This window comes from Carassius carassius, chromosome 28 (assembly GCF_963082965.1).
Source record: "Carassius carassius chromosome 28, fCarCar2.1, whole genome shotgun sequence".
Lineage (NCBI taxonomy): Eukaryota > Metazoa > Chordata > Actinopteri > Cypriniformes > Cyprinidae > Carassius > Carassius carassius.
Window position 1 is genome coordinate 14,291,108 of NC_081782.1, and position 14,588 is coordinate 14,305,695.

Genomic DNA, 14,588 nt, shown 5'->3' on the forward strand with positions numbered 1-14,588 from the left:
CAATATCATATAATAAAATATAATGAAAAATTTAATAAATAACTATGATTACAGTGCAGCATTACCAATCCCAGCTTGTAGGCCTGCTTCACCAGAATCGTGCCTGACGCGGCGCTGGCACGCTGCTGCTACTGTAGGTGACATAGAGGGAGGCTGCCGACAGACCAGACTCTTGTCTTCATGACAACAATATCTATACTTCATGTTGAGCATAAATATAAAGCCTACTGATAAAGGACACCGTCAACAGTATTGACGGCAAAATAGACTATGCTTGACAGGTGCAGTATTTGAAAATCGATAATTATTAATTTATTTTTTAAATTACATTTATATCTGAATTTATGTCAACCTATAGACTTTCAAACATCAAAGTGTCATGAATTAATATTTATTTGTGTACAAAATGACATATAAACATATTTTCCTATTCTATTTTGCCTGGAAAGGCTTCCAACACCGCTTGCGTGTCGCGTGAAAAATAGGCGGCGGTTCTATTTCTAGCATGCACGCGTTTTCCGCACGGCTCGTGCCGCGCCTGAGATGCGTGTCTCGCGCAGGCAGTCTGCAAGCTCTAACCTGTTAACATGGGAGCCGAATTAAAAACGGACACTCCACGCATCCAGTGTGTCGCCGGCCTTAGAATCAGCTGCAGGGCGGGATTTGCGCTGAACGCGGAGACTTCCGCCACTTAATATGTTTGTTTGGAAACATGAAAATGTACTTATATTCTGTGCACAAAATATTGCATTCCGTCATTCGGTACACACGTGCACCGTACCGAAAGCCCTGTACCGAAACGGTCCGGTACGAATACACGTACCTTTACACCCCTAGTATAAAGTATTATATTGCAATGCCTTAATTAGTTTTTAACAAGATTAACTTTTTGCATTAAACATTTTGCATCTGCTTTGCTGAATTGTATTTGGTTTTAGTTGTTCAGTTAAAGTAACATAAATGCTGTGTTCATATTGTATCTGCTTTCTTTTAGAGTCTCACAAGTGTGGACCGGGTGAGTTCACCTGTGCAAGAGGTGTGTGTATTCGTGACGCGTGGCGCTGTGATGGAGACAACGACTGCAGGGACTGGTCAGATGAGGCCAACTGTACTGGTGAGAGAAAAGACACTCACTTACACACCAGTGTAAGAAATATGCAGTCAAATACATCACATCTACATCTTCAATGTCTCTCTCTTCCTCATTCTGTCACATGAAGTGGGTCACCACACGTGTGAGAGCAGTAGCTTCCAGTGTCACACAGGTCACTGCATTCCTCAGCGCTGGGTGTGTGACGGAGATGACGACTGCCAGGATGGCTCCGACGAGAACCCAACCAATTGTGGTCAGTCTCAAACACTGCCTTACTCACCCTCATGGCATTTGACTGACATGCATCAGCATCACTTTCTCTAATCATGTTGCTCACTCATGTATAATTCTGTGCAATTTGGCGTCTTTCGGTTTTGTCCTTCAGGTAAAGAAAAGTGCAACGGCTTCTTGTGCTCTAATGGCACCTGTCTGCCTGCTAGCGCTCACTGCAATGGTGTGGAGGACTGTCCAGGAGGCGCTGATGAGCAAAACTGCGGTATTGCTTTTTATATAAGTATATACTGTATGTGGAATGTTGTTTGTTGTGTTGTCATTGTAACTAGAGGAATAATAAGGGTCTGCTCTTGCAGGTCCCCTCTGTGCACACTATATGGAGTTTGTGTGCAGAAACCGAGCACAGTGTCTGTTCCAGTCTCTGGTGTGTGACGGTACCCGGCACTGCTCCGATGGATCTGATGAGGACCCCACGTATGCAGGCTGCTGTGAGTCCAACACATTTGCTAACCGAAATGTTCACTAGAGGAACTAGCCAAAAGCTCCATTATGTGCTTCTGTCTAAGACTGTCCATGTAAATGTAGTGCAGTTAATTACATTAATAAATAAAAATATCATAATGTACACATTTAGTTACGCCTCTGACCTAAATGTTAATTCCTTAAGGAATTATTAAATCTAACGTAAATATACTATTCCGAAGTTTGGTTGTATAATCATTTTAGAAAGAAGTCTCTTATTCTCACCAGTGCTGCATTTATTTTATCGGAAATACAGTAATATTGTGAGATATTATTACAAATTATGTTTTATTGTTTTCTCATATGCTATACTTGTCTGCTGCCTTAACGTATTGTCTTTAATTCAGAGTGTCATAATTTATTCATAATAGCTTCTCTGCAAAAATTGATGTATGCACTTACTTTCAACTTAATCTGATTAATTAATCGCCATATCATGTAATTCGATTTTTTATCAGTTTTATTTGACAGTCCTAAACGTGGACCTTGGATAAAGCACAAATGCAGTGTTTTGTAATTAATTGATTAGTTCTCCTTCTCCTCCACAGCAACGAACCCTGAGTTTGAGAAAACCTGTGACGGCTACAGCTTCCAGTGTTCCAACGGAATGTGTGTGACCCTGGAGTGGAAGTGTGACGGCATGGACGACTGTGGCGACTACTCTGACGAGGCCAACTGTGGTGAGCAATAACTTTTGGCTATGCAAGACTACAGACTTCCGGTCACAGCATTCATTAATAAGCTCCAGTCATACTTGGGACGGCTTTGAGAAAGTGCAGTTTATCTTGTTTCTGTGCTTTTTGTTAATGAGTTGTGGGCTTTCTTTTTCAGCGTCCCCGACCGATGAGCCGGGCTGCTCGCGTTACTTTCAGTACGAGTGTAAGAACGGCCGCTGTGTGCCCGCCTGGTGGAAGTGTGATGGGGAAAATGACTGCGGTGACTGGTCTGATGAATCTCAATGCTCAGGTATACACAAATCAGTCCAGTACACAGTGTCCCAGTCAGCACATATTAACCTTGTTTGTAGGGCGCTGACAAAAGAGAATGCTCAGTGGATTAATTACAGTTAATTATGTTGTGTCTGTGTTCAGATGGTGGAGCTCCTCACACACCTGCGCCAGGTCCTGCTACCTGTGCTCCTAATCGTTTCCGCTGTGGTTCTGGCGCGTGTATTGTGGACACCTGGGTGTGCGATGGCTACGCTGATTGTCCTGATGGCAGCGATGAAGTGGGCTGTCCCACAGGTGCTTCCTCTTCTCTTTTACTAGCAGGGGTGTCAAACATATGGTTTGAGAAAGAGTTTAAAAATAGGTTTTTGCCCCCCTCCTGATATATATATATATATATATATATATTTTTTTTTTGCATATTTGTCACATTTAAAAGATTCAGATCATCAAACAAATTTTACAATTACACAAAGATAATCTGAGTAAATATGACATTCAGTTTTGAAATAATTATTTCATTTATTAAGGGAAAAAGCTGACCAAACCTGCCTAGCACTACGTGTAAAAGTAATTGTCTAATAACTAAATCTAATAACTGGTTGGACCACACTTGGCAGCAACCAATGCTGGTGTGTTTGGGATCATTGTTCTGCTGCATGACCCAAGTGCGCTTGAGGTCACAAACTGACGGCCGGATATTCTCCTTCAGGATTTTTTGATAGATTGCAGAATTCATGGTTCCATCAGTTATGGCAAGCTGTCCAGGTCCTGAAGCTGCAAAGCAGCCAGAGACCATCACACTACCACCATCATGTTTGACTGTTGGTATGATGTTCTTTTTATGAAATCCTCTGTTGGTTTTACGCCAGATTTAACAGGTCACCTTTCAAAAATGTAAACTTTTGTCTCAATAGTCCAAAGAATATTTGCCCAAAAGTCTTTGAGAAAGATATTATTTGGCAAATGTGAGACATGCCTTTGTGTTCTTTTTGGTCAGCAATGGCTTTTGCCTAGAAACTCTCCCATGGATGTCGTTTTGGCCCAGTCTCTTTCTTATTGTTGAATCATGAACACTGACCTAAATTGAGGCAAGTAAGGCCTGCAGTCCTTTAGATGTTGTCCTGGGTTCTTTTATGACCTCCTGGATGAGTTAACATTGCGCTGTTGGAGTAATTTTGGTAGGCCGGCCACTCCTGGGAAGGTTCACCACTGTTCCAAGTTTTCTCCATTTGTGGATAATGGCTTTGACTGTGGTTCGCTGGAGTCCTAAAGCCTTAGAAATGGCTTTATAACCCTTTTCAGACTGATACATGTCAACTATTTTGTTTCTTGTCTGTTCTTGAATTTCTTTAGATCGATGATGTGTTGCTCTTTAAGCATGCTCCACTTTATCAGACAGGTTCAGTTTAAGTGATTTCTTGATTCATCAGGTCTGGCAGTAATCAGGCCTGGGTGTGGCTAGCGAAATGTAACTCCACTAGCGATATCTCTCTTTATAAATATATCAATATTTGTAGGTATTTTCATTTGAACTGACAAAATGTATAACAGCAGTTTATAAAATGAGTATATTGAAATATCATAAAATAAAATGTAAAATATATATACATCCATTTATTGTATAGGTATAACATTCATAATATAAAAAAATAACAATTTGTTTGCCTGTTTTAGCTTGCATCAATGAATTAATCTTAATGAAATTAAATGTTTTTTTTTCATTATGTGTGACATCCAACACTCGTTCATACATGCAAATTCATGTTTTTCATCTCAGATGTTGGTGACACAACATTCCCAGAGTGCCACAGTTAATTTTCACACAAAGTATGCATTTCACGTAATACTACTGTGATGTGTTGTCACTTAATAATAATGTAAAAAATAAATAGTTCAGTGTAATTACTAAGTGAATTTCTTAATTGTTTTCAGACATCAACTTAGTAATTATTAGAAAAACTATTATATGAATTCTTATCGAGACTGAGAAGCTTTTAAGGTTAAATAATTAGGGGAACAAAAAAACTTAAAATAAGTTTAACCCTCGAGTCTTTATATGCATTATCCTTTTGTTTTATGTCTTTCTCTTAGTCAAAGGCTCAGTGATTTCATTAGCAACTCTTCCTCCTTCGGGCCGCTGTACTAAAGATCAGTTCCTGTGCCTGAAGCCTGCAGTGTGTATCGCTGATTGGCAGCGCTGTGATGGACATCCTCACTGCCTGGACGGGTCTGATGAGGACAACTGTCGTAAGTGCCTATAAGAGAATCATACACAGTACAGAAGTTACCCACTCTTTATTACCATTTTCAATAAAACAGTGAAATAAAACAAACATTATGCTCTATATATTTGAATAAACTGGGAATAGGGTGGTGTGGCTAATGTCTTCACATACCTGTAAATGTTAACAAGCTCCCTATTTTATTTCAGCCACTCATGGTCCACTGCTCTGTGTGAATGGTACTCTCTGTGCGGACGGTGAGGCCTGCGTGCTGAACAGCGAGAGGTGTGATGGCTTCATAGACTGTTCTGACCGGAGTGACGAGGCCAACTGCACTAGTGAGACACTGAGAGACATTTGTGGTGTATTTGCCATTGAAATCTGACTGCAGCAAGAACAGTGTTTTACCACAGTAAGCCGACTGACTGATCGTGCTGATTCACCCTATTTTTCCCTTTCTCAGAGGATTTGCTGGTCTACAAAATTCAAAATCTTCAGTGGAGTGCTAACTTTTCTGGTGCTGTGATGCTTACCTGGTCAAGGCCCAAAAATATGCCTGCATCCACCTGTTCTTTTGTCATCTACTTCAGGTATTCATTCAGTCTTTGTGTTCCTCTACACCTGTGTTTTCCAAGCCTTTTAATGTAATGGACCACTTGAACTTTGGAGAAAAAAATCACAGACCAATTAAAAAAATGTGAATTATTATTATTATTATTATTATTTATTTTTTGCTTTGTTTTGTTTTGCTTTGCTTTTTGCTTTGTTTTGCTTTGCCTTTTGCTTGGTTTATGTTTCATGCTTTGTTTTGATTTACGCTTTGTTTTGATTTTATTTGTTTGTTTGTTTTAAGCTTTCTGTTTATACATTTTATTTTTGTTTTATAAAATAGTTAAAACAATAAAAACCAAAAATAAAACAACAACAACAAAAAATTAATGATAGTTTAGTGGTCTGTGATTTTTTTTTTTTTTTTTTTGATTCAGCATTAACATGTTCCACCACTCGGTGGACCACTACAACTTAGTGCTAAAAAATCACAGACCGCTTAACCTTTATTATTTTTTTTGTTTGTTTTTTGTTGTTTTATTATTATTATCATTTAGTTTGTTTATTTTAAGCTTTGTAAGTGGTCGAACATGTTAATGCTGAATGAAAAAATCACAGACCACTAAACTATTATACATTTTTGTTATTTCGTTGTTTTATTTTTTGTTTTTATTGTTTTAACTAAATTTAATAAAATAAAAATAAAATGTATAAACAATATGTATAATATAAAACATAATTAGGACATAATGAGGCAACTGGCAGTAGACATATAATTAGTTTTATAATGATTCCACCATACTAAATACTGTATATAGGGAACCCTTGATCTACACACTACAGTACATGTCTTCAGGTCAGTAATAAAGCTGTATGTTTTCCAGGCAGGTGGGTGTCCAGCAGTGGGCGTCCATGGACACAAACAGCAATAAGAGCAGTGCCGTTCTGACTGTGTTGATGCCAGACACAACCTACCAGGTGAAGGTTCAGACTCAGTGTCTCAGCAAACAGCACAGGACCAATGAAGTTCTCACACTACGCACTCCAGAAGGATGTAAGTCTGCCTTAGCACCACATACACTAAAATGATTTATGAAACAACTCAGATTTACATGGAAGAGATATGCTTACAACTGTGTTTGTGTGGCAGTGCCAGACCCTCCGCAGAATCTGCAGCTGAGCTCTGACAACGCTGAGGACGGGACGGTACTGTGTTCCTGGAGCCCTCCTGATAAAGCACATGGACTCATCAGGGAGTATATTGTGAGTGAGAAGCCCTCAGTACTTTATAGCATTTATCAACACATACTTGTATCTAACCAGCTCATGTGTTTGCAGGTGGAGTACAGTGAAAAGGACAGTGCAGAGTGGTATTCCCAGCGTAGCACCATCACGAATGCAGAAGTGAAGAACCTGCAGCCCAGCTCGCTCTACAGATTCAGAGTAAGACACTCCAAAACCTGCATGAAGTTGTTTCATGTACACTTCGGGTGATCATAGCTTCACCTGACCTTTATTCCTCTGTTATTCATCAGGTGGCTGCTGTCACAAGCAGAGGCATGGGAAACTGGACTGAAATTAAATCCATTATTCCTCAAAAAGGTAACAAAACAATATAAAAGAAACAGAGAAGCGCTGCCTCCCCCTGCTGGACATTTATGCTCAAGTGTTTTATCTTATAGGATTACTTGAAACCCATCAATTCATTTAACACAAATATAAACAGATCAATTTATATCTCTAATTTAATATCACTGGAAAAGTAATGTTGTGTCATGAATAATTATGAGACATGGCCTTCTCATAGTATAAGGCCATGCAGTCTCTTTAATAATTGAGACATTCAAAATAATAGATAGTATCATTTAATGAAAAATAAGGGATTTTAACATCCTTTGATTATATGAAACATGTATATATACTGCCACTTAGTAGTTTGAGGTTGGGTTTCTATGTTTTTGACCCTAAAATTGAATGGAATATTAACAGTATCTGATGAAAAGGATTGGTAGTATGACCAAAATCTTGTTTTACAAAATTATTTCACTGTATTTTAATGATTTTTTTCAGAGTAGTCTGGTAACTATATATATATATATATATATATATATATATATATATATATATATATATATATATATATATATATATATATATATTTATATTTATTTATTTATAAATATTTATAAATATATTTTGCTGGAAGTTTTACCCTTAAATGTTTTATGCATTACATAAACATGTCTTATGTCTGTTTTAGTGTTGGACAAATAACTGCTTTAGTGTTTCACGACTCTTTAATAATGTGTCTTTCAGCTCTCTCTCCTCCTGGTGTTGAGATCCCCAGCATCACAGAGGACGCCATGATTTTGTCCATCACCAATGATTATAAAGTCCAGGTCAGTCATTTTGCTTTTTCTCTGAGCGGAGGATACGTTTATGACCTCCTCCTAATTTAAATATAAAATTGATCTCTCTCTTTTAGGTGAAGCAGTATGTTGTTGTCATCTCATGGGTATTTGATGAACACGTGAGGGAGAGCTGGAATTACACGGTTTCAGGGACATTGAAAGGTACTGTAAAACACTTCACAGTCATTAAACATCATGTCAGCATTTCTGGAGCTATATAAAATGTGTGTGCTGTCTTCTGTACAGTCTCCAACCTGACAGCAGGAACGGTGTATGAGGTGGCGGTGTGGGCTCACACGCATGATGGAGACAGTCCTACTTTTCTTGTCCGCAAGCAGACCAAAGGCACCAGACCTGCCCAGCCATCACTGAAGGCCCGGGCCCTCAACCAGACCGCTGTAGAGTGCAACTGGACCGGCCCTCAAGCTGAGGTGAGACTAAAGACTGGAATACACTACACTGAACAGTGAAACTGAACAGCCAATCAGAAACCCACCTGACTTTAAATTGACAAGCTACGCAATATCACGTTCATTATAGCAGATGAATCGCCTTCGATGATGAACGTGATATTGCATAGCTTGTTAGTGAACTACGGCTCTGTCTATTAAATGGCGCTCCATTTGCAAGCAGGTGTTGGTGATTTACCGGCTTTATTGGCTTTATTGACGAAATGCGCATGACAATCGCATGTGATATATCGCCCATCCCTACTTTAAGCTGAAAACTGCCTGTCAAGACATCATTGTAATGTTTCCATGTGTTCATAGATGTATGGAGTGTTCTACGCCACATCCTTCCTGGATCTGTACCGCAGACCTCACAGGGTGAACACCACCTCAACCAGTCTGACGGTGATCGTTGACAGCGACAAGCAGTTCCTTTTCCTGGTTAGTGTCCACCCTCCTACTCCTCATTTTAGAGATCCAGTTGGGCACCATGATGAAGTGATTGTGTGTTTGTTGTTCAGGTGAGGGTGATCGTTCCATACCTCGGGCCTCCGTCAGACTACTCCGTAGTGAAGATGATCCCCAACGAGCGACTTCCACCTCGAAACCTGCACAAGGTGCGAGTGGATAAGACACAGGCCACTCTGAAGTGGCAGCCGCCGTATGATTCTCCCAGCAGTCCTTTGGTATGACCACATTGTCAAGTTCTAGACTGTCATTTTTTTAAATATATAAAACATTGTTATATGTCAGATGTGGTGTTTCAAGCATCTCTGTGTGTATTTATCAGACGTATGCAGTGCACGTGCGAGATACAGTTCGTAAAACGGAGCGCGACTATAAGGTGAGCACTCAGAACAACACGGTGGAGTACACTCTGAAGGGCCTGGAGCCTGGAGGACGCTACAGCATCACCATCAGGCTGCTCAACATGAGCAAAGAGGCCAGCTTCACACTCAACACGGGTATAGCCATCTCTTTTAGTGCCCTTTTTCTTTTGTTTATATATGTTTTTAAATGTCATTTATTTCTGTAATGGAAAAGTTGAATTTTCAGCCATTACTCCAGTCTTAAAGATCACATTATCCTTCAGAAATCTTTCTAAAATGATGATTTGGTGCTCAAGAAGAATTTATTTTTATAATTTTTTTTCAAGATTCTTGGATGTATAGAAAGTTAAAAGAACAGGTTTTTCTGAGATAGAAATGTATGACATTTAAAGTGATGGTAAATACATTTATAATTAATTTTATGTGTCCCTGCTTAATAAAAAGTCTAACTTTCTTTCAAAAGAAAAAAAAATTGTACTGACCGCAAACTTTTGAGAGGTAGCGTATTAACAACTGTAAGTAAAAATTCCTGCTGCATTGTATTTTTTCCACACAGTTCCTCTGCCTGCGCCTGAGGCCCTCAAGATCTTAGAAGAACAGGATCATGTGTTCCTCTTCTGGAAGAGCCTGGCTGTGAAGGACCGGACCTTCAATGAGAGCAGGGTTAGAAACCAGACACACATGACATCTGCAATGACCCTATTTACTCAATTCATAATTAATAATTAATCATTATCTTTTAACAATATTCTTCCTCCTCTGAAACGTTCCATCTTGGTTCACTCATGAAATGGTTTCACTAATAATCATCTGATCCTTCAGGGCTATGAGGTCTATATGCATGACAGTGTCAGCAACTCCACAATGTGTCTGGGTAACACAACGGAGTCGTTCTTCAGGATCAGCAACCTGTTGGTGGGCCATAACTACACATTCTCGGTGCGGGCACGCTGTCTGCTCAACAACCAGCTGTGTGGAGAAGCGGCGGTGCTGTTATATGATGAACTGGGCAAAGCAGCAGGTATGAGCTTTTGTGCAATTCACATATTTCCTCTTTATCTTTGTAGGCATTTGTTGATCTGGACGCTTATGTCATCTTTCAGGGCCAAACGATGCATCATCTCAGTCAGGTAAATCAGAGGACATGGCGGCGGTGGTGGTTCCAGTGTTGTTCCTGCTGTTGGTGGGTGTGTGTGGAGGCCTGGTGGTGCTTTACCTCAGACACCGTCGGCTACAGCACAGCTTCACCGCTTTCACTAACAGCCACTACAACTCTCGTCTGGGCTCTGCCATTTTCTCCTCAGGAGATGAGCTGGGTAAGACCAGTCTCCTGCCTTTCATGAAATCTGTCTTCCATACTCTTCAGAGAAGTGTCCTTCAGTTCACTTCAGTTTTAGATCAGTTGGGTTGAGTTCAGTTCACTTCAGTTCGGTTTACTTGTGGCTAGTGCAGACGGCTTGTGTGTTTTAGTTTCAATTGACTTCTATTTAGTTTAGTTTACTTCACTGTGTTCGAGTTCATTTCATGCCATTTCACTTCAGCTCAGATGACTTCAGTCAAGATCACTTCCATTTAGTTTTATTTTAGTTCAGTTCATTTATGTTTATACCAGTTGACTTCAGATCATTTTATTTTATTTCAGTTCACTTCAGTTAAGCCCAGTTTCTCTTCAGTTTAGTTCACTAAAACTCAGCTCAAATTATCTGTTGTCTTTTAGTTCAGTTTAGTTTAGCTCATCTTAGGTAGTTTTTTTGCTTAGTTGAATAAGTTGACAGCATCACATTAAGTTTATTTTTGTTCACTTAAGTTAAATTCAGGTTAGTTCAGGTCACTTGTTTAGCTCAGTTTAGTTCACTTGAATTCAGTTGAGTTCACTTAATTTCACTTCAGTTTAGCTCAGTTGACCAGTTCAAATCTGTTTAGCTCAGTATGCTTAAATTTAGTTCAGTTAATTCAGTTTAGATTTGTTCACATCAGTTTGGCAAAATAGTCCTCAGTTCACTTTAGTTCAGTTCAGTTTACTTCAGTTGTGTTTGTGTTCACTTTATTTAATCACTTCAGTTAATTCAACTTCACCATTTAAATCAGTTCAGTTAAATTTTCACCTTTCACAACATTTTATTCCAGTTCACTTATAGTTTATTTCATTTTAATTCACTTCAGATCTTTGTTTACTTGAATACAGTTTTGTTCCCTTAAATTCAGTTCAGTTTTCCACATTGTGAGAATTGGCTACTAAGATGTTTCTGTTCCCTCTCTTCTTAAGGTGATGATGATGAAGATGCTCCTATGATCGTTGGCTTTTCAGATGATGTTCCCATGGTGATTGCATAGCTGGACAACTCTTCTATCCTCCTCCTTCACTTCCCACTCCACTTCCTCATCATGTTTTTTTTTTTCAACGTGGCCATGCGGCACGCATTCAAGCTATCGAACACCTTCCTCTTCACCCCTCCGGTCACTTAGAAAAACGCTGGATTTGGATTTCTGGACCCTGAGGAAGAAAAGAAAGCATGGAGCAAAAGAGATATTTTTGAAAATAAGATGCACTTTTTTCGGATGCGCAATAACTTATTTTTTATATATAATATATGTGGGTATTGGACTTTGTAGGCATTAACTGAAGCAAACTGTGAAGGAGTTTGTCAGCTGATCAGCAGACTCGCTGAACAGGGAAAAGACCCTTATTGTACAACGAACTCTCACATGAGCATTGCATTTGCTTAAAGCCAAAACAGGCACCTAGATATGGGTACATCAGTGCACAAATACAAAAAAAAAAAAATCTAAAAAACAAACCTCATTTGTGTACAGATGAGAAAAATGGACCAGTGAATGCTAATGAAAAGGCGGTACGTAGGCTGTTGACAGTGAATTGCACAGGATCAGATTTTTGTTGTATATGCTCAATTTGTGTCACTTTGTCAGTAGACCTACATTTGTCCATGCTACCTTGTTTACACTTTGCATCCATTTGTTAACTTCCTTGCGCAGCAATAGATTTAATCCCCTCTGCTTTCTGAAAATGTGAAACCTGTAACCTGTTTTGGTTGTTTTATCAGCTGTTTTTAGAAAAGAATGACCAAAATTAAGACAGTTATTTGAGCGTTGTCCACATTGAGTCCAATGCTTAGTCTATATGTTCACTGTCGTCTTTGATTTATCCTACGCATTTTATCTAGCTAATATTATAATATTGCATATCCTTTGTGCTGTCATGGTTTTAGTCCTTTAGTGTTCTCAGGGAACTGGGTTAGTGTAGATGTACCAGCGATATATCAGTCACACTGCCACAGGCAGCGCAGTGTGTGTTTAATTCAGAGACTATTGTGCTGTACAGTAGTTCCATATTGCAGAGAAGCCAGTTCAGCTCTCGTCTGAATGGACCAGAAGGCTTCATTATTGTGCCAAGCTTAAGAAAAGCAGAAGGTAGAGCAGACGTCTTGCCTTCCTGAACCGTTGTGAAGAGGTACATGTGTTAAATCCAGGTTTCATTTTAACTGGATTGCGGGTGTTGCTTAAAAGATTTCTTTATGAATGTATTTTTTTTTTCTTCTTCTTTTTTTTTTTTGTATCTTGTATTGAGGTGACCAGAAAAAAAAATGAAATGTATATGGTCTGCCCCCTTCTTCTTTAATGTTCAAGGATTTAAAAATGAGGTTTATGGCCAGTTTACATTCAAATGCTTGTGGTCATTATCAGTTAATAGATGTGGCTGTTTTAGTTGAAATTGTTCTTTTCAGTACCACATTGCCTTATTACGACACACTGAGTAAAGTATGTAGCAGTATGTCAATGTGATCACACATGCACACGTTCACAGAAGATTGACTTGAGTAAAAAGAAGCGTAAACAATTGTAAAAAGACTGAAATAGCGCGATAGGAAATGTGTGTTTCGACATATTGTGAATTACCACTGTATAAAGTTCCAGTACAGCACTTGTGTGAATCCTGAGCCACCGTTTTAATTTTGTCTTGTTTGTATTCTTTACTCGCAACCATTTGTAGCGATATTTGTCATGTCCAGTTTGAAACCCATTTATTTTTGGTCAATAAGATGTAAAAATGTTACATAGCAGTGACGCTGGACACCGCCGTGTTTAAATCTTTGATCTTGCCTGCCTACTGAGGGTTTTAGCGATAAGGAACTTGTAAGTGGTACAGTCTGAGATGTTGTATGAACCACTTATGCTGAAATAAATGTGGAAAACTTGAATCTGACTCCTCTTGCTTTGTGTGGCGGTGAAATAAATTCCCATAGTAAATACCTCACACAGCATTCAATAAATTAATTAAGGTTATATATATATATATATACTGTATATATTGGTATGTTCGCTGCGGGGCCCAGTATAAAACTACTTGCAGCCATAGAATTTGCTGCACTTGGACATGTCTAATGGATAGTTCACTCCAAAAAAGAAAAATTTTCTCATTATTTTTCTTCTTAACACCATTTTAAGACTGTATGACAGTATTCGGAACACTACATTTTATTTATCTACATTTTTAAAGAAAACTACTCTGCAAAGCCAAAAAACAAAAAGTGGTTATAAAGAATATTCTGGGTGTAATGATACAGAGCTAAATTTTGGGCAGCTGTGGCCTAATGGTTAGAGAGTCGGACTAGTTACCCGAAGGTCACAGGTTCGAGTCTTGGTGCTGGCAGGAGTTGTAGGTGTGAGTGAGTGAATGAACAGCGCTCTCTTCCACCCTCAATACCCATGGCTGAAGTGCCCTTGAGCAATGCACTGGATATATAGCTGCCCACTGCTACTTTAACCCATTGAGCCTACTTGCCTTAAATGAGTCATATAATTCATTCTTTTGAGTCAATACTGTTCAAAGGCTTGATCAAACCAATTGGCAAACGAGTGAATTGGTTCATGAATCAGTTTGAATGAGTCGTTCAGTTCCCTGCCGCACGCGCTGAGCATCTGAAGTGGTTCACTCGGAGTTGTAACGTTTAAGAACAGAAAGAGCGTTGAAAACGTGGCTGGAACTGCACTGAATTGAAATCTGCAAAGGTTATTATTTGCTAGGGATGGAGATCCTTATTAGATGAACACCGCGTGTGCTGTCTACTGTTTAACAGGTAATAACTTGGGCTACATTCGATTACAGTACACGATACCACTGTGACATTAGTTTGTTGTACGTGTGTGGCTTATAACAGAGGGGAGTCAAGTTGAATGAAGCTTCCAAAAGACAAAAAATAGCCGATTAAGATTTTATTAATTTTAATACAATTACACCGGTGCGAGTACGTTCAGCGAGTCATATTATCAGCTGCTAAATTCAGATCTGTGATTGCTTGCTGGCGCTGA

The 14,588-nt window shown here is 39.1% G+C and overlaps 1 protein-coding gene across 1 annotated transcript in view; it reads left to right on the forward strand.

Moving 5' to 3' along the window:
* Positions 1-13,477, forward strand: part of sorl1 (sortilin-related receptor, L(DLR class) A repeats containing) — a 65,246-nt gene extending 51,769 nt beyond the window's left edge. Inside the window, exons 25-48 of the mRNA XM_059514485.1 lie at positions 995-1,114; positions 1,221-1,346; positions 1,479-1,589; positions 1,684-1,815; positions 2,398-2,529; positions 2,681-2,815; positions 2,941-3,093; positions 4,891-5,046; positions 5,231-5,359; positions 5,485-5,611; positions 6,455-6,624; positions 6,721-6,833; positions 6,909-7,013; positions 7,106-7,172; positions 7,887-7,969; positions 8,056-8,143; positions 8,228-8,412; positions 8,752-8,871; positions 8,952-9,116; positions 9,221-9,395; positions 9,817-9,923; positions 10,083-10,281; positions 10,364-10,576; positions 11,527-13,477. Coding sequence (XP_059370468.1) covers positions 995-1,114; positions 1,221-1,346; positions 1,479-1,589; positions 1,684-1,815; positions 2,398-2,529; positions 2,681-2,815; positions 2,941-3,093; positions 4,891-5,046; positions 5,231-5,359; positions 5,485-5,611; positions 6,455-6,624; positions 6,721-6,833; positions 6,909-7,013; positions 7,106-7,172; positions 7,887-7,969; positions 8,056-8,143; positions 8,228-8,412; positions 8,752-8,871; positions 8,952-9,116; positions 9,221-9,395; positions 9,817-9,923; positions 10,083-10,281; positions 10,364-10,576; positions 11,527-11,594 — 3,179 coding nt within the window. The 3' untranslated portion in view covers positions 11,595-13,477. The remainder of the gene's footprint in view (positions 1-994; positions 1,115-1,220; positions 1,347-1,478; positions 1,590-1,683; positions 1,816-2,397; positions 2,530-2,680; positions 2,816-2,940; positions 3,094-4,890; positions 5,047-5,230; positions 5,360-5,484; positions 5,612-6,454; positions 6,625-6,720; positions 6,834-6,908; positions 7,014-7,105; positions 7,173-7,886; positions 7,970-8,055; positions 8,144-8,227; positions 8,413-8,751; positions 8,872-8,951; positions 9,117-9,220; positions 9,396-9,816; positions 9,924-10,082; positions 10,282-10,363; positions 10,577-11,526) is intronic.
* The last annotated feature ends 1,111 nt before the right edge of the window (positions 13,478-14,588 follow it).